We start from the raw sequence: 21,102 nt of genomic DNA, 5'->3' as shown, positions 1-21,102 counted from the left end.
TTTAACAAAACAACATTCATATTATTATTATCGAGTGACTATGTATGTATGTGTGTATGTTTGTAATGTAATGAAATGTTGTGATGTATTTAGCTGGTTCAAATCTATCCGTGGGAACACGACACGTATTGTGTAGTTCAAAACCTAGTAACGCGTGAGCCGAGAAGCTTCTTAGAATATACATCACATCTTACGTGACATGCATATTATTTTTGTACGTAAATACTCACAACTGTACGTTCATATGTACGTATCAATACCATTTTTTTTTTTCGAACATTTTTAAATACGAAAAATTATTTAACAATATAACATTATTTATGCATAATGTTTATATTAATAACATTTTTATATTTATATTATTTATAGCTTAATAAAAATATTTTGTGCGTTCGTTTAAGTTCGTTGAATAGTATTCAATCACGCATGCGTTGTGCACAAATATTCAAATTTTTTTTTTTTTCAATGAAAATAAATATGATTTTTTTTTTACAGTTAGAGACAAATAAAACGTCCTTGCAATAAGCTTCAAAGATATACAACGTCCTTGTTAATGCACCTTATTATAACTTTTTTAACGTCACGTGTAATATCTTAATATTGTACCCCTAGGCAATGTTAAATAAAAAGCTTAATTTTTTTTTATATGAAGTTGGGCTAAGTCTAAATCAATTCTGAAAATTTTAGAGGGGGAGGTGGTCAATATTTCGAAAACCAAGGCTGATATCGAAAAATTTAATTCTTATTTTTCGTTTCATCATCAAAGTTGAAATAGTGAGTTGTTGTTTATGATCTAGTAATGACAAAAATCATTTTTTCAGGGATAACAAATTTTTAACAGGAAAACCATTTTGTCCATCATTATAACAAATCAAAATTATTAGTAATTTTCAATTCAAGTTTTAAAATTGATGAGAACTAGGAACTGAATCAAAACTGAATATAATAATTGATCGATTCTATTATCGATCTATTGATGCGACATCTTGTCCATGTTAACACGTTATCGGATACTGATTGTCATTTAGCTCGTAAAACGTGTTGGAATGTTTAAATGCCGTTTAGTGTACAATGTATTATATTATGTACATTATTTGTTTTGTATATTTTTTTCATAAACATTTTTTTAATTGCATAAATTAATAAATCATTTATAAACATAAAAAAATACAAAAATTGTGTACTCATGAGAGAGTTTATTCGTTAAAATTTTAATTAATCGATCGTTACTTCTGATTGACTGGAATGAGTAACTCAATGACTCGTTTTGTGTCGATAATCATCAAAAAAAGGTATTTAATTAATTTATGTATTTAAAATTATTTTTTTTTAGCGGAAGTGTCTACAACATGTTTTGAAAATAATTACATGTATTTTTTTTTTACATCAAAATATTTCTATGAATATATTATGTCCTTGGAATTATAAAATAGTGTCCTTGAATCTCTGTACAGTGAAAAATCATTTCCAACAGTCTCAGGAACCCAAAAAGTCGAGTAAAGTGACCTTTTTCTATAGAAAAAAATTAATTAAACTGTAAATTGCGACATCTCACAAGTACTTTGTTATGGCTTTCATATGCAAAACGGTTGTTTTCAAAACGATTGTTTCCCTTCAATTCCAACGCAATATGCGTTAATAGACCCCGTAATCAGATTATATGACAGATTGACAGATATTTTATGATGACATAATATAGATATAAAAAAATTCAAAACACACTTTTATGTAATAGTAATTTTTGAAAAAAAAAAACCTGCTATAGCTTTTATTGTAGGGTTCCTTCTCAATGCTTTAGGTTGTGAAATGTTTTTTGAGTTGAGTTTTAAGAGATGTACACCTTTCTTCAATGACCATCTGTCTACCTGGTTTTTTAATAACAGCTGGTCACAAATAATATTTAAAATAAATAAATATAAAAAAAATCCCTATACCTAAATTTTAATTGTCTAATGATTTGTTTTTTTGGTACCTAGAACTACATACAAATGTCATGTTTCAAGGTACATAAAATCCTTGAAACAGTAAAGCACATATGGAGATTTTCTAAAAAGATCTTTCAAAATCCCTCACTGAAGGTCAATTTTTTTTTTCAATCATTACAAAACAATTTGTACCTTTCTTAAATTGAAAAATATAATTTATTTTATATTTAAAGAAGTTATTTGAAACTACTTAAAGATCTTAGATAATAGAAACCCATGACAGTTAAATTTTTATAATAATTACAGTAAAATATGTTTATAATAATCTGCGAAAAACGTTACCTAAGCGGGCATCACTTATGATTGATTAGGCAAATTAAGGCAATGTATAGATAACAAGTGAAAACAAATAATTAACTAAGTTAATTGTGGAATTACAATATACAGGCAGTATATTGATAACCACTCTCACATACAAAGTAATAAGAGTTTCTTTCTTCTCACTTCCTCAGTGGATATAGTAATAAACAATCAAACACATACATAATATATGTAAATTTAAAATATATACTGCAATAACTGTATACATACTATATAATGTTTCTAACCCAATTTTCGGCCTCAGGGGTAAACAGTGATGTTTATACGTAAAAAATGTTTCTATCAAAAGTTGTTTATTTGTTTTATAAGGATTATTTTTTAACCTTAAACTTTTGTTTTATCTTTAACGGTTTACAAGATGGATCCTACGGACTCAAGACCCAATTGACCCATGCTACTCATTTACCTCGACCTCACTTTTTCCGTTCTAAGCACGCTTGAAAAATTTCAACTAATTAAGTGATTTTATGAACAGCTAAACCAAAATTTTGTTCGTAGCACAATATTTTTAAGCGTTACAAACTTGGGATTAAACTTAACATACCTAGATATATATTTCATACATGCATGACATAAAAATAATCCGATGAAGATTTTTAGAGTAGAGTATGCTGTCCGTTCAACCTTAAAGAAGATAATACGTGGGTTGATTAAAAAAATTTCGCTACGGAATCCTAAATTATAGAATGACATTTACAAAAACCAAACGAAAAAGACATCAAAGATTATTTACGGAAGATAAAAAAAAATTATGTTTTTGATATCTGTGCAAAAATCAACACAATATGAAATATTGCCAAAGAGTGTATTTTAATAAAATGACCCAGTTCTAATACGTACTTAAAATAATATCTTGTAGAAAATTAAACTAAAAAATAAAATAAATAAAATAAATAGTGGCTTTATCTCTTTCTATAATAATATAAATAAAGCCCGCATTTATATTAAAAATAAAAACCTGCATCGCTTTTGTTCATGCGTTATTTGTTGCACTTTCACAAACAACTGAGAAAAATGATAGAAACTTGTTTGTTTTGTGTTATGAAAACGGTAAATTGGTAATTAGAAAAACACAAAATTTTTTAACACGACGTTCAATTCAAGTGACATATTTGGTAATGTTTAATGACAACTCCTCACATACAAAAACACCAACATGTCTGTCTGTCTGTCTGTCTCAACTCAGTGCAGTTAACTATTTCTAATCTTGACTATCACTTCTTATTTTTCAATTGTTTGTAATTCGCGCCTACATTTATTTGATTGTTTTCAAAAGAAGAACGGAGAGAACCTCACCTCTTTTTAATTAAACATTTTATATTAAATATACAGAAATCGTTGGTTTACGACACAAAAAAACATGTCAACTGTCGTCAGTTTAATTCAATTAATTTAAAAATTTTTAACAATAAATTTATGTTCAAGAGAAAATTTTACTTTTGTAAAATTACATGATTCACTGCAAGGTATATACCTACACTCCTATTCAAAAAAAAACAACACATCTACGTATAGGGTATTCCACTACAAAATGTTGATTTTGTTAATAAAAAGCCACCAAAAATTTATTTCGGAAAAATACACAACCTTTCTTGCCAAAAACTTAAATTTTAAACCTTTTTTGAACTGTCAAAAAACGCGGGCATCCAATTTGATGACGTAATATGGGTATATATAATATACCCATACGAAAAAATACAAATAAGTTTGACAGAAATATTCATAGACATCTGATTATAATAAATATAAATACTTATTATCTATGTGTATATTATACCCAGCTGTCTACACTGAACTAACTGATAGTCTATGACTCATATCGCTATGAAATCACAGCAGGGTTTACCCGCGTTTTAGGTCATGTGATATACAGTTTAAAAATTACCATTATTAATTTTAATATTTTAAAAGAAAAAAGTGCTTTTATGACTCGAAATCAGAATATTTAAGTATATTTTTACATAAATTTTAACTTTTTTCAAATTTCATGATTTATTTTTGACTAACGATAATACCCTATTATTTGAGGCGTTTCGATACCAAAACGCAAGTGTTACCAAAATCTCATCAATGTGCGTTGGTCGATAAACTTAAAAATAAATAAAAATATATATTTAAAACAAAATTCGACTTACCGTCCATCGGAATGTAAAAGGTAATTTTAATTTACTACGTTCTGGATCAGCCAATGTAAATGTGTTTGTGCCCAAAACAGGACTGGAAATATTACCAAATGAGCATAGCCCCGTTGGTGATACATTACTCTGATACTCTTTTAAGCATACACGAAATAATGTATGACATGGTTGCGTACATGCTCCACCGCCTGTCGGTCGTGGCAAACCTCCGCAACATTCACCAGACGCTAATTCACCACGATAGTTTGTTATTGCAAGTATTTGTAGTTCGAAATAGCCACGGCATCTCACGCACTGCAAAAAAAAATATATATTAATTTCAAATAAAATAAAAATTATTTTTAAGTATTTTATTTAAGGTTATGCGATCAATACCAGCAAAGTATACTTCAACGAAAATCTTGTTACTGATAACAACAATCTTCCTGAAGTTGGCTCAATCACATATAGACTAGACATTATAGATATATGATCATAATAACCAAATCCTCTATTTAAAGCAATCACAATGAAATTTTCTTTTAATTCATCGATTCGCTTTATTTACACGATTATATATTCCAACTAAGTACAATTTTATTTTCCATCGATAAAATGCATGACTTTAATGATCATTGACTTTAAACTAAAATCAATCTCTTTCATAAATGTAATGATTTTGTTTATTTAACTTCAGTGATTTTGTATCAATGAATTCATATTTTAAATTCAATCCCATTCTATTGTAAATACAAATATTTCACTGTACTTGTTCTAATCGTTAGGAAATTATTTGAAAGTATTTTTACTTTATTTCAATGTGAAACGGCCAACTTCGGGATCTCTCCACCCCTCAAATTTTCAGAATTCGTAAATATATACGTTTGAATGATATTTGAAAATAAAAATGTTTATTGAAGCCACCGTATTCGCACAGCCTTAAATATATGAAAAAATTCAGGTTGAATGATTTCTTTTAGGATTTTTTTTCGTGTAATGTTTTGGCATAATGCCAAATATAATGCATTAAAAAAGTATAAAATTTGGTAATTAAATCGATATTTGAAGTAAAACAGATGTATATTCATTTTTAAATCGTTATAAATTCGCAAACGTAAAAGTTTAAATGTACTCTCTTACATACTTTTTAATTAAAATTGTAGTTTTTAATCGATAACATTTTTCAAAATGTTAAAATGTTTTTTTAAAGAGAATATAAAAATCAGGCATGGGCGAGTTATTTTAAGTCGAAGTCACTATTGTTATTACTTTATTGTGTCTCTATCCAAGTCCGCATTGCTCATAGAGGAGGAAGCGAGACGGGAATACGAATCTTCTACCTATCTCAGTTTCTCTAATAGTAATGAGATAGGTAGAAAAAAAATTTTGTCTCTCTGTCTTACTTGTATTTTAAGGGAGAAGTCCGAGGGTCTTCTCTGAGTCACATTTGATCATGCCTGATTTAACTAATCTACTTTGGCGAAATTTTCTCACAAATGATTTTGAAACTAAATAAATCTTAGTTGCATTCCAATCCAATAAAATTGTTCTCCGAGTCCTGAGCATGTTACATGTCATAGACTTTAAATTTTAAATCATTTTGCGTGGAAATATACACAGGCCGAACATATTTTTAAGTTTAATGAAATAATAAATTTTGTATTCCTGTATAATGGAATTTTTATGTGCATTTTTTTCAAATGAATACATTACTAAAACTTTCGACTTCAGAGGATTGGAAAACGCCTAAAACCACCTCTTAGCGTATAAAATACACATAATAAAATACCAAACATTCTCTCTCGTTACAATGCAAAGAAAAAAAACTATGTTTTTATAGTAAAAAACCTGATTTTTTTTTCTTTTAAAATTCTCTTCATTATGCAGTCAACACACATGTCGGAGAGATATTGCAATACATATAATTTTTTTCATAAATCAAATATGCAATAAAAATTGTTAATAAAACTGTCGTTTCATCAAAAAGGAAAAAATTATTCCGATTTTCTATTAAGAAAACTAATAAACACAACAAGCCCACTCCTTCACATTTTTTTCTGTTATTTCAATGCCGTTATTAGAAATTTAAATTCATAAATGTTTTCATAATTAATGAGAATTTGTAATAATTTTTCATTAAAATCATTAAAAAATTGTGTGTCTTTGTGTTGTAGAGTTAAGTTCTATTGATTTGTGATTGATTGAAACCACCTTCATAAAAATTAATCGTAATGAGAGTTTTTTCCTTATTTGTGCAATATTTTTTTTATAAAAATATTCTAATAAATTATTTTAATCGATTATGATTGAATATTGAAATATAAAAAAATCATGGTTGTTCCTATATTACCATACAATATGGTTAATGTAAACTAGAGTAAATTCCACAAACAATGAACCTTCAAAAGAAGTATATTTTAATTAGATTTCCTAAGAGGATTCTTATAAAATAAGTCACACCGTTGTGTGCGTAGTCATGGTAGGGATAATAAAATCGATGCCAGCGCTACTAGTGAATAATTTTGGCGATAAAGGACGCTGTTATGACTAATTTGCAATCCTTTACATGTTAATGTTATATAAAATGTCCAATTACAATTATTGAAAAATACTAATTAATTAAACTTAATGCATTAAAAATTGTGAAAATAAGAAATCAAATTGCACAAATATTATTTTTCAAATGTCAATTATCATAATTATTTATTTAAATTTGTGAGACAATAATATTAAATTGTCAATGTAAGTCATAAATGCAAACCATACAATTATATATGCATCCATACAATTCTATAATTAAAGTAGTGTATCGTTACCATGGAAATGCCTCCAAAAAAACTCACGCACAGTGCGAATAGGATAAAAGGTCTAGAAAATCTAGAAATTGTAACGTCAGGCGGATTGGAGTGACTGTGGCGCCGAGTGAAAATGTTTTAAAAGACGAGAAAATTTTCTACATGATGTTAGAAGTCGAATTTTCTTGTAATAAGATAATTCGATAAAAAATCAGGAAAATATGTTTAAAGTTTTTTAATAAACTTTACATATCAGGTGTTCGTTATACCGGATTTAAATAAAATTCGCGCGAAATCAGTCAACTGACAGCTGTTGTTGTATATTTTAATATTTGTTCCTGTTCCACATGACGTAACATATCACGTGCTTATTATGTTATTATTACATAATGTATTAGAATGTTCTTACATCTCACTCTAAAAATAATTGTGTTCTTTATCTAAATACTACAATGGGGAGCATTCAATTCCCCTTCGGATTTTAAAATCCAGTTTTTTTATCAAATAAAATATTTTAGAAAGAAAAAACTCCCCTATTTTTACAGCGAATCGAGCATGGACAGTCAAATTTGTTGTTTGTATATATCACACTTAGTAACAAGACCTGATCAGCGAACAATTGGAAATTTGTTTCGGCTTAAACCCTTTCTATTTAGAGTTAAAACGGAATTCATGCATTTTTGAATTTAAATGCAACTTATTTGGAAGAGATACTTTGATCATACAGCTTTTAAAAAAAATACTAGGCCTCTTTGGCCACCAAAAAAGAAAAACACGTAGTATAAACCCAAAGGCGAATCCACTTCACTTAACGATCAATTAAAAAATATTATAAATTGTCCAGTTTAATAAGTAACAATTTAGTGTATTATTTTTTAAAAACAAAAAAACAGGTGCTTGAAAAACCGGACATTTATTATATTTTGCAACACGTGTGTGTGTGTAAGTTTGGAAATGTTTTTTAACTTTGTACGTTTTCTGGTTAATGGTTAAAAAAATTTCTTTTTTTTATTTAAAATTACTGTTTTGGTTTAAGAGAATCAAACAAATTTTTTGTAGTATATTTTTTAAGTTGATGGCCTTAACCTATAATTAGGAAGATTTATTAAATGTCAAACAAATTTTTTATATCTATTAAATTTTGACAGGCACAACATCTATGAGAAACAAGGAACTTAATTTTCAACAAGGACAAATAAAAACTTGGATTCTGTTCAAGGTTAAAGAAGGTACAAGCAAAAATATTACCCTGCAGGGGTTTAAAAATGACAATAAATATTTTCGGAAAACGTATCCAGAACGTATACGAAAATAAGATTTTAAAATCTTGTGACATGACGAATACATCCTTGGGCGCAATCTAGTAAGTTTGATATGAAAAAGTATTAGCAACATCTAGAAAGACTAGTTTTATTAACAAATGAAAACAGCCAAATTAATCATTGATTGTCCTAAAAAAACAATATATAGAATGGCCAAAAAAGAACAGCTATAAGGAAAAAAAAAAGCTAAAGATTTCAAATTTAAAAAAATTGAATCGATATATTTCGACTTTTCGGAATTTTCAACGATATTTCGTAAATCAATCTTCAAATCATAAAATTGAAATCGCTGACAGGAAAGTTTTTTGTGATTTCTTCGGTTTTTGAGGTATCCTTTGACAAAAAAAACTAAAAGATCAAAAAAATTCTTGTTTCCCATATGTCTTCCCAACTGGACAAAATACAAAAATCTTATTCATTTATTAACTGCGCTAAAATCGTAAGCAATATTGCAAAAAAATTAACAATTTTTTTGAATCCCAGAATTGGATACAACTCACTTAACGATTTGAACAATGGCTTACTAGAAATCGCTTTAAATGCTACAACTTCTTTTACGATTTGAGAAGAGTCTAACGAGTTATTGCTACAAAAGTATTTCCTACACCTTCAACCCTTTGTTCTTGACACACCCAATATATTATATTAATAAATTGAAGATTCAATATACCTATATATATATGTATATATATATTATTGACACAAGGTTACAATTTTTTTTATTATTTAAATTCAAAAACAAATCCAAACTAATTTACATATTTCAAAAAAAAAAGACTCTACCTTGTTTGCGATTGCATAATATTAATTTATTAGAAAATCAAAAATCATCACACAATCAATATTACATATTAATGAATATAAAAAAACAATAGTTAGTACAGTTTGAGCGTAGGTTAATAAAAATATTAAAAAGAAATTTCAAGGATTTATGAAATTCTCTGCAACAAAATAATTATTATTTTCCCATAACAATGTATAACAATAACTAAGTTAGTAATGTTGTACTGTGCTCGCTAATAGAATTGCGGGCATTACTTATATATACAGTGTGTCCCAATTAAGTCGGCATCGTATGTAAACATTTTTATTTTGTGTTTTATTTAAATAATGTTATCTCATCCAAAAATAAAAAGTATCAGAATGAAAAAACTTAACAAAGGTTAGAATTGCTAAGAGAAGCAAGAATTTGGAAACGAAAATTGTTATACTAAAAGCCAATTTAATCATTTTGAGAATTTCAAGCGAAATTTGATGGAATTTAAACTCGAAAAGTTAAGCTAATGGTTGAATTTAACAGTACAGCAAGCAGAAATATTTGATAGCATGGTCTAGAAGTGAAGATTTATTTCGAATGTGCAGTCTCGATTTATAGGTTTCCCACTAGAACCGGTATAAGAAGAAAAGTTCAACTTCCCATTTTTCCATTTACTTAAAACGATGTTGGTTTTTTATCTACACGCCAAGACATTATTAATAATATAATAATAATTAAATCTTGATTCTCAAAATAAAACTTTATTGTAAATAGTATAATAAATTTCTTGAATGTTCTCTGTTCAAGTTAAAACAACTAGGAAGTGACGTTATGACGAAAATTTTTTTAAATTAGTTCAAACTCTCTTATCAGCCACGGAAAATTTTTCAGTATCTGTTTTTCAATACAAAAAAAGGAATAATCATTTTAGAAAAAAAGCAGAAATTTGATTCGCCTTCTACAGATGTACCATCTTTATTCAAATTTAAAGAGAACTCGACAACCTTAATAGAAGATAAAAGTCAGGAAAATCTGTTGAAGCTAATGTGAAAATACTTTATTAGTTCGTATTTCCATTCGTTCTTTTTTATTAAATTTGAAAAGAACAAAATTGCAAAAAGATTAAAATAGGCTTTTCAACGAGTTTCAATTTATCATTCTTTTTATGTTTTATTTATTACGATTCCATAAAGTACACTTACAAACAAAAACATAAACTTGCTCCGATATGGTTAAACTCGAAAATCAATTAATTTATTTTATAAGTCATTAATTTTAAACAATTAAATTGTATATTAATAAAAGTAAACTACAAAAGTAAACATGTTCTAAACTAACCACCCAAGATTCAAAAAGAACTAAAAACTTAAGACATATGACATAATTACAATTAATCGTGTGTGCTACTATAAATTATATTTTATCACAAGAAAAAAAATTGTTTTTTGATAAGAAATTTATTTTTTATGATTATAGGTGAGTTCAATGCTAGAATACATTTCAAAAATATGTATTTAATCGATGATAACGATTTCATATTATCGTGGTGATCGATTGATTAATTCAATTAATTTTATGATCGAAATTTGTTATTAACACAAGTTGAACGAGAAAATGATATGAAATTGTGATGTTTGCACGATAAACTTTATCGAGACTATTAAAATCGAGATTGATTAATGTTTTGAATGAGGTCTGATTAATGGCTCGTTAGGTTGAATTTATTTTTGATTTGTTTTCGCAGTCAGATAATAGAAAAAGTAAATTTCATTAGAATCTAAGCAATTTTACGATTACAATGATATTCGATTTTAAGAGATTATCAACTTGCAATCTCTACGTAAAACCCAATCCAGTTTAATTTCGATAATTCGAACCTCGTCAAATTGTTATCCTCAGTAAGTCGAAAAAAACAGTCATTTCCTTCCGCTGAACCCCGTAAATAAGCGGTATCTCGAATTATTTAGACTTTGTAACTCGAACAAAATGTTTTTTCCATGCGAGATATTGATAGTACATATTTATTTTACTCGAATTTCAAAAAGGCACATTCTATAAATTTAGCAATTCAATTTCTGTATTTCAAACTTGTCAAAAACATCATTAATTCGTAAATTTTTACATTTCCCTTGATTTTCGAGTTATCGAGTTTCTACTTTACAATGTTGAAAAGAATGTATGCCCATTTTGGGCGCCTATGATACTTCAATCTCGTTTCCAGTCAAATTGACAGTCAAAAATATTAATTTTTCCATGAATACTTTTATCAGGAAACTATTTATCTGGCCATCAAAAGCCATGCTCATGACAGCTTATTATAATCTGAAACTGCGAGACTCATATAAAGTCGAATGACGGTTATTAACGATATTTTATTAAAAATTATGATTTTTATACGAATAAAAATTATTTTTACGATTATCAATTATTTTACGATATTATTTTTAAAAAAATATGCATGTAAAAGAGTCGTTATCATATATTAAATATATCTTTTTGTACAAACGGTGGTGTTACGGCTGTTTAAATACACACACATCGAATATAAAAATATCACATAAAACTAGGGTAATTTTTTTTTATTATTTCCGCAGATGAGTAAATATTATAATGGTTTAACGTTCATACGTATTTGATTCACTGGCTTGCTGCTTACAAGGTTACGTAATTAAAACGACACAAAGATGCCCTTTTGTAGTTAAAACCACCAATGTTTTTGTACGACAAATATTTCTAAGAAATTATAAGTAATATAGGGGATTTAGTTTTACGTTTTTTTTTATCCACTTGGCGTAAAATGGAATTAATATATGGTGGATTTCTTACTTAAGTAAAGATTTTAATCTCTTTAGAAATATTTAAGTTGAATGAATTTTTTTGTAGTTGGTATATTTAAGGTGTTTCCGGTATTTAATCGTATTGTAAACTTCATTGATTATGCATGAATATATAATAATTTGGACTCGAACAACGTGGTTTGAATCTGTGGAAAATTTCGTCTCTGCATCATGGAAATTTTTTGTCGATTTTCTGATAAATTTTAACCGCTAAGAAGGAAATCAAAATGCGTTTTATTTTGTGTCATATTATGAATAACGGTTAACGGTTATTGGAAAATGATAAAATAAAGAACCTTAACATTAGAATCAAATTGATTAGTAAAATAAATCGTGACTGACACTACCATCACTTTAGATTGCAAAATACTTGTTTTAAAATAAATCTTAGAAATTACTATTACAGGACGCAAGATGGGAACTTCAAAACAGATAAAATACCCTGAAAGCCAACAGTATTGGCGTCCTACTAAAGTATTTTTATCTTCAATTGTTCATGGAATCGCTCATTTGATCCCGAAGTTGACCTTTTGAAAGGTAATTTTACCCATTATAAGAATGCTATTTAATACTTAAACAATCTCTATGGCTCATACAAATCAAATATAAGAACTCTAAGTTTATACGCCGAAAGATTTCCTTGAAATGAAAATTTAAAGAAATGCTATTTAATACCAAAACGATCTCTGTCTCGTACAAATCAAATGTAAGAACTCAGAGTTTGTACTCGGAAAGATTTCCTTGAAATGCAAATTTAAAAAAATTACATCATTTTTATTTATAATTTATTCTCATAAAGAAACATCCTCAGGTTTTTCATTTAAATATCGTGAGAAAATTTTCATATTTCACACATTTTGTAATTTCCATAAAACAATTTTTAAATTAATCATCAGTTTAAATTTAGATATTGCTATGTAATTAGTTGTTCCAGACTTTGTTTTTGTGTAAAAATATATAAAGATTTTTGTTTTTAATAAAATTAGGAATTACATAATTATTAAATAATTTTTTTAAGTATTTTAATTCAAAATATTTCTATATTTTAAAATATATTTTATTAGAGAAAATAAAAAACAATTTTTTAATTTTATTTAAGGTGATTCACTTGATAAAAATCATTTTTCTTTATAAATTGAAACTCATTAGGAGAAAAACTCAATAACAATTTCTCTTCGAATTGCTTAATAAACAAATTTTTTCGGAATATGAAAATGATTTTTACTGTGAATTTAATTATATTCTTCGACATAAAATAATAGATACGAAAAACGAAATCATATTTAGCTCTGATTATTATAACAAATGAATTACCTTAAAGATAAATAGTACATCGCGGAAATATTGTAATATCCATCATAACTGTTTAGTAATAATAATTGGTAATAATCTGTGCTGGATATTCGTAATTGATTAGTATTGACTAACTGATCGGAACATATTATAAAATTTTATAAAACATTCATTTTAAATTGATGTTTAATTAAATTGAATTTAATTACCTCACATATTAAATTAGAAATCGAATTTGTTTGAAAACAAATTTAAATCGACATTATACAAGGTAATAAAAATTAATTTTGATGAAATCGAATCGAACTTGGATATATTTCCACAATTTCGGCTAGTATTTTCGAAACATTTACCAAATCAAATCGTCTATGAACGGACTCCTTTGAAAAAATCAGTTGAAATTTTATTTTAAGAAGTTTTCTGACAATTACCTAGTTTTCTAAAACATGATACCCAAAAATTCTGTTTTTGAAAAATTTACCTAGAAATTGACCTGAATTAGTTCCTCGCAAATAAAAACAATTGTCTTAAAAATTAGTTCCTCGCAAAAACAGCAGGAAATTTTAAATTATCTAATCATTTTCTAATTCTCAAGAATGTTTATTTTGATAAAATTTTATTTCGGAAAAAACGAAATAAAGTAGAAGAATCGATTTGGGGGTGTATATATTTTTGAGTTTTATGATAGATAAAAGTTTACATATATAAGGTCTACATCTAAATAAAACTCATTTTTGTTTATGTTGAAAGTAAACAAAGTTGTTTAAATGGTCAATACCAATTGAAACATTTGGAGTAAGCATTAAATTTTGTAACGGTAAGATAAAACATAAAAAAATTCATCTCAATTGTATTACTTTTTAGCCAAAATACAAAAATAGGTTACAGTTTTCGTATTCGTTTTATAAAAATAAATCAATCAATCAATGACTCAAACAAAAGTTGTAATTGTAGACGTAAAGAGTTTTTATTAATGAATGAATCTTATCTAAATTTTTTCCATTTAGAAATTTAATACAATACTTAAATATTTGTAACATACATTCGTGGGAATTATTAAAATATATAGTAGATAACATAATTCATAATTTTATACATAAAGGATTTACCATTAAGAGTGTCTGAACTTTAAACTTAAATCAAGTTGTGTACCAGACATCATAAAAGTTTATTTTTTAGAACTTTAAAATGGCCTCTATAAGCAGGTTAAATTATTACCCCTTACGGTGCTAACTTGCTAAAGTTAGAAGCATGACAAAAATTTTTTCTAAAGAAAATACATAAAAAAAAACTATGTTAAATATCGAAAAGTTTTACTCATAATTTTTGTCCAATTTTCGGAGGTTCTAACAAAATCCACCCTCAAATTTTTAAATGAAACTCTAAAATATTTTCATACATTCGTTTTTATGTTAACGCCCGTGTAATATTTTAAGATAACGGCTAGATTTATTCAAGATATTCACTAGATAGCACGTTTTAAAAGGACAATGTTTTATACCTCACGTTTTAACGACCTTCTTGTGTGATTATTTACTGAGTCAATTACTAAACGATGAATAATCGAGCCAATAAAAAGATCATATAATAAATGTTGTTAAAAGTTTAATGCTCACTCTTGATGGCAAACCCTACAAATATATATATAATAGAAGTCACAGAGGTGAGCAAAAACTTTTATTAATTAAAATATCAGCACATACATAAATTATTAAAAATGTGGCCACGACAATGTAATACTTTTTAAAATCAAATTATTTTTCTGTAAATTTATAAAATTATGTGCTTTTTTGTGGAAGTCCATTGCTTTGCCACTAGAGACTACTATGCATGTGTTGAAATGTGACGATAACGTCGAGAAAGCGAACTCATAAGATTTTACGCGCCTATAGAAATTTTCACTTCAAAAAAAGATTTTCATCGCGTACACATACATTTTCTACCCAACTTTCTTGTTATGAATGGAGGACCAAAAACTATCGTCCACAAAAATCGTGCAGGAAATAATAGAAAAATTCGATGCAGTACAAAAAACTTCGACTACAATATTGAATAAAAATAATACAGCCAGAAATATTCTAAATAAAGATTGGAAAATCTATGTTAACTAACTGCAATGCGGCATAAACTATAAAAATGAAAACCAATTTTTCACAAATACAAAAAAAAAAGAAATTTTCATCGAATTGAAAAATATTTAATATCATCATTGCTCGTTATGCGGTTGCCGTTTTCACATACACAACAGCATTCTACAAAAAAATAAAATTGTTCCCAATATTTTTATTTCTCAATATTTGACAGACGCGACGCGGTGTTTTAAAATATACGGAATGGGCATTCTGCCAATACATATAACAACACAACAAATCTTATAGAAACGAAAAATATATATAAAAGAAATTATGAAACTAAACATTCCGTCGTATCACGGGCAAAAAAATGCAAATTCTTTTCACGATTAAAAAAAAATCGTGGAAACAATTCGATATCTCTTACAATATAACTGTACGGCATTTATTTCATTTAGAGTTCTTCTTAGAGACTTTTTAGGAGTTACCAAAATTATTTTAGTATTTAATTTTTAATGGTTTAAGGTAATACTACTGAAAAAAATTGCCAAAGCAATCGAAACCGGTCATTAATAATAATTTTACAAGCTTTTATTAAGTTTCACCTGTTCCCGTTGTCTGTCTTGCAAGTCAAATTTGATACACTTCCAGGTTTCAATTGAGGTGAAATTTTGCATGCACTTTTAGTTGGCTTTCTGATTTTCTCATCGCTTCCACCATATTTGACAAATGTACATTTTTAATTTAGTCTTAAATTAAAAATTTTAATAAAAAATACTTTTAAAATACTCATACCCGACTATTTGTAGTCGGGTCTCATCTAGAAGAACGCCTTCTCTACTCCACATGCCTAATTATTTTTCGATTCATTCTTGATATTAAGCACCTTAAGCTCTTACAAATAATCAGGTATAAGTGACTCATAGGTCAAACTAATTTCTAGTTTTTCATTACAATAAAAGCTTGTCCCTTTAAAAGTATTTTTTTTATTGAAATTTTTAATTTAAGACTAAAAAATATATCAAATATGGTGGAAGCAATGGGAAAATCAAGATGAAACAATCTTACCATGCATTCTCATCTAAATTAAATGTGCATGCACAATTTCAGCTCAATCAGAAACCGCGCAGTTGATCAAATTTTACTTGCAAAATTTGATTACAGACACACAACCGGAGAGGTGAAACTAAATAAAAGCTTGTGATAAAAATCAAGAACCAATTTGGACGGTAACGCTTATATCAATGATTTGGAGATTTATGGAAACAGGCCAATTAAAATTGCAAAAAAATCTAACGATTACAAACTTTAGACTTAACTTATAAAACCCTTATGTGTATGGATTTGTTATCTACGAATTTACTCTTAATTAAACCGAGAGGTAAATTTTAAAAGGTAAAAAATAACTCGATAAAAGTGATTTTAAAAATAAAACTCTTTTGGTAACTCTACTGTATTTTTAAAAAACATACCAAAAAGAACGATTTTTTTTTTTAAGAGAACGCAATAAGAAGAAGAAAGGCAGATGTTGACCGACGGAAACCATGTGCAACGTAACCAAAATCAACAGGCAAGAAGAAATACATACAAACAGCAGCTGCCGTATATTTAAAAAAAAAAAAATGTTGAATGCATGTTACATTCTGTCAAAGAATACTCGATTGCTCAAGGTCTCTCGATATACCTTCTCAAACGTAAAAAAAAACCATATTATGCTATATTTTTATCAGGTCCTCAACAAGGTTTAAATGTAACTTTTTGGTGATAAACTTTACAACAAAAATACATGAAATGAAATGTTGTAGTTCCATATTTATGTCTAGATGTGTTATCAATCATTATTTTAAGAAAAAATTAAATAAATAATAAATAATAAAAAAACAACAGTATTTTTTATTTATTACATATGCAGAGACAGTGGCACCATCTATGAGCTACATCTAATACTATTATATAATTTGGTTACATTTAATATTAATTTTAATTGAGTGGCCATCTGTAGATTCTTGATTGACAAAAAACATGATAACAAAACATAAACAATTAATTTTTACAGTTCTACAGTAGAATAACTAAAAAAATTAAGTGATTTTAGCAATAAAATGTCACGACGTCGTACGTTGACGGATCGTAATCGATCCTTAATGCGTGATCATCGGGAACTACGAAAACAAGATCAAGAAGAATTATATCTTTATCAAGATGATATTAATTTTAAAATGTATGCAGAAAATTTTCGAGATTGTTCAAAAGAATTTGAATTTTGAAGTATGTAATGTATGTGATCGTCGTTGATTTGATTTACAAATTAATAAAGGTGGGTTTTTTTGTATTTGTCATAAATTTAAAAATCAAAAATGAATTGAATATTTTCACAGCGGATAATAACATGGATCCAGGATTCCAGAAATTAACGTTTAAAAATATCTGTCAATAATTGAAGTATAATTTTATTTTAGAAATATCTATTTTATATGATACCATTCGCGAACCATTACAAAGTTATACTTTTTTTACCTAGTTTTATATTTTCATCAAAAAGAGCATCTGCTCTGTATTTTTAAAACTCTCTGATGATGCTAAAACTAATAATGCACTTGGTACATCCATGGTGACCATGGATATTAAGTGGTTAAAACTTTCCTAAACTTCTGCGAAACTTTTTTTAAAGTTACCGTTAACAATTTGCATATAATTTTAGTTTTAAAAGGACCAATTATAACGAATTTCTAAAGTGAGATAGATGGTTTTTATTTAATAAGGGTTGGGGTCACACTAAATTTAGACAGCTGCGCTTAAAAACTTACGTAAAAATACGTTAAAAAAATGATATTTAAATACGTTAAAAGTACCTGTAAGAACTGAAGAAGAAACAGGAAAAGAAGTAATAAATATCCATGGGACATGCTTTTACACAATAATCGCCACACAACACGACACATTATAAACAAAACAAAAATCACACAAGCCCTGCATTAGGGTTTAAATCAAAAACCAAAAAAAAAAAATCACAAATAACGATATATCAATAATAACGCCATTCACAAATGATTTTAAATTGTTGCAGGTCAAGCAAATTTTTAATTTTTTTTAGATCCACAAACAAAAAACGGTTTTCATATACACTAAAAAAACACTCTCACTGGTTGTTTTCGAAGTTGTTTCTTGTTGTCGAAGTTGTTAGATGAACATAAAAAGACATTTATTTTAAATAAAAACACAACAAAACACGACAAAAAAACATAAATACAAAAAAAAAAAACTTTTTTTTTTATAATAAATTAATTTACAATTATTTTTTTTTTAAATAATATAATAGTTTGGAGAAAAATAAATTAAATTTGTTTATATATTAACTGTGAATAAATTATAAGAAGTTTTTTTATAATACGCGCTCATAGAGCGGCCGTAAATACATAGCCACTGAATGCCCCTGGAACACTGGAAGACCATGTTATGCGGTACCATTCGATTGTGATGTTCGTGTATGATCGTATACATTCGTCTCTCGTTCGTATATAAAAAGCTTCTCTTCATATCTTCTCACTGTTTAATGTTAAGTGAGTGTATGTTTTAATAAAAAGAGTGTGGTAGTGGTGGGGATGACGAATACGATGCGCATTATGTTATTTAATAGCCAGCTGTTGTACATCTTCGTTCGTCTCTATAAAACCAAATAAAACGTCTTCAGAGCAGCATCCAATTCAACTTCACATCATACAACACACAACACAACTGCAATATAAAAGTTTTAACTATTTAAAAACTATAAGAAAAAGTATTTATTATTGTAGTCCAATTAATAAAAGTCTGAAATCAGTAAAACAAAAAAAGTTATCTCAAAACTTTAACTTCTTGTTTGGGTCTTATTCAAGGAATTCAAAGATACAATAATTTAATTTTTAGAAGTTTTTTATCAGAAATTTGTATTGGGTTCTTTAAAAAATTACTACAATCGCCTTCCATAATATCGGGGCCGAGGGAAAGATATTATATTGGCAGGCTTTTATTAACCGACTTCAAACAAAAGAGGAGGAGGTTATCAATTCGAATGTATTTATTTTTTTTTTTTATGTTTATTACCTCAGAACTTTTGACTGAGTGAACCGATTTTGATAATTCTTTATCTATTTGAAAGCTACTGCTTCCCGTGTGATCCCATTTCATTTTAGTCGAGTTCGGATAACGGTATCCATGGGAAAATCATAAAAGTCTTAAAATTGCATTAAGTATGCACGACAAGAGGAAGAATAACTTAATATCACGCCAACTGATTTCGATGATTCTTTTTTTAGTGGTAAATTAGTTAGTGTACTTCAAGTTCACTAAAAATCACAAAGTAAAAAAAACAAAACAAAAAGAAAACCGACTTCAAAAGAAAAACTTTTCCAAAACAAATTAATATGCACTAAAAAGTAAAAAAATAACGATAATATAATGTAGTTAAAATTATTGTTATTTTTGGAGTCGGTGTCAGTCAAGCTTATGTAGCAAACTGTTCCGTCAGAATTGTTTCCTTGACTGATACCGACTCCAAAAATAACAATAATTTTAACTACATTATATTATCGTTATTTTTTACTTTTTAGTGCATTTTAATTTGCTTTGGAAAAGTTTTTCTTTTGAACTCGCTTTTCTTTTTGTTAAAAGATTTTTTATCAAGATTTACCAAGAGTTTATTATCTGAAGGGTACTTTTTTGTACTACTTTACAACCATTTTAACTGGTGTACAAAAGGTCTTTAAATGTTTCTTAAGCTCCTTTCTTCTTGTTTAAATATTGATATCGTTTTTTTTTCCTTCAAAATGATTTTTTTTGTATTCTCTTGTCCGTCTGTTGTTATTAGTTCTTCTTGCATCTTAGGTCGTCTTCTTCAGTAGTACCTACATACTTTGATTCAAGCAACCCTAGGTGGTGTATTTTTATTTTTCAATCACTGGCTCTTATGTAGATATAACAGACAATATTAAATGCATTAAATAATCATAAAAAAGTAATTCTGTAACAAAAAATGAAATCTTGAAAATTTATTACTACTTAAATTATTAAATTTAATAGTTTTTTTTTTAATGAATTATTTAATTTTTAAAATAATTTAATTAGTTGTTCGATTAATAGACACTTCGGATAAACGTCTCTTATTGGTGGATTTTGGTCTCAAATTTTTCAAGTCTTCCGATTTTTCTCGAATAGGTTCAATTAACCGGATTAAATTAAACTCTACTATTAGTTAAATCTCTCCTTTATAACAAGGTATACTAAGTTTAACCCCTAGTTTGTAACGTTTAAAAATACTGATGCTAGGAAAAAATTTTTGGTATAGGTGTTCATAAAATCATCTAATTAGGTTGTTTCCGTAGCGAAAAACTGGCATCACAGTTGAAAAGAATGAACCAAAATTAGTGGGTTTCAAAAAAAAATTCCAATAAGATCGGATCTTTGGCTGTGTTCTCAACAAAAATCGAATTTTTTAACTTTATGACGTCATTAGAATCCAAAAAATTTAATTTTGCTCTATCACATTCAAATTTTATCCAATTTTGATAAACCAAGTATGTTATCCTACTAAATTTGGGTCATTCTTTTCAAATTTTTTATGAAAA

At 27.3% G+C, this 21,102-nt stretch overlaps 1 protein-coding gene across 2 annotated transcripts in view; it reads right to left on the bottom strand.

Moving 5' to 3' along the window:
- Positions 1-18,685, bottom strand: part of LOC123291841 (protein jagged-1b) — a 219,122-nt gene extending 200,437 nt beyond the window's left edge. For both annotated transcript variants that reach the window (XM_044872271.1, XM_044872270.1), the window contains exons 1-2: positions 18,352-18,685; positions 4,442-4,738 (exon numbers count right to left, since the gene is read on the bottom strand). In XM_044872271.1, the coding sequence (XP_044728206.1) occupies positions 4,442-4,738; positions 18,352-18,441 (387 nt within the window). In that variant the 5' untranslated portion in view covers positions 18,442-18,685. The remainder of the gene's footprint in view (positions 1-4,441; positions 4,739-18,351) is intronic.
- Positions 18,686-21,102: the final 2,417 nt, after the last annotated feature.

This window comes from Chrysoperla carnea, chromosome 2, assembly GCF_905475395.1.
Source record: "Chrysoperla carnea chromosome 2, inChrCarn1.1, whole genome shotgun sequence".
NCBI classification, from domain to species: Eukaryota; Metazoa; Arthropoda; class Insecta; order Neuroptera; family Chrysopidae; genus Chrysoperla; species Chrysoperla carnea.
This window is presented reverse-complemented; position numbering and strand designations above follow the sequence as displayed.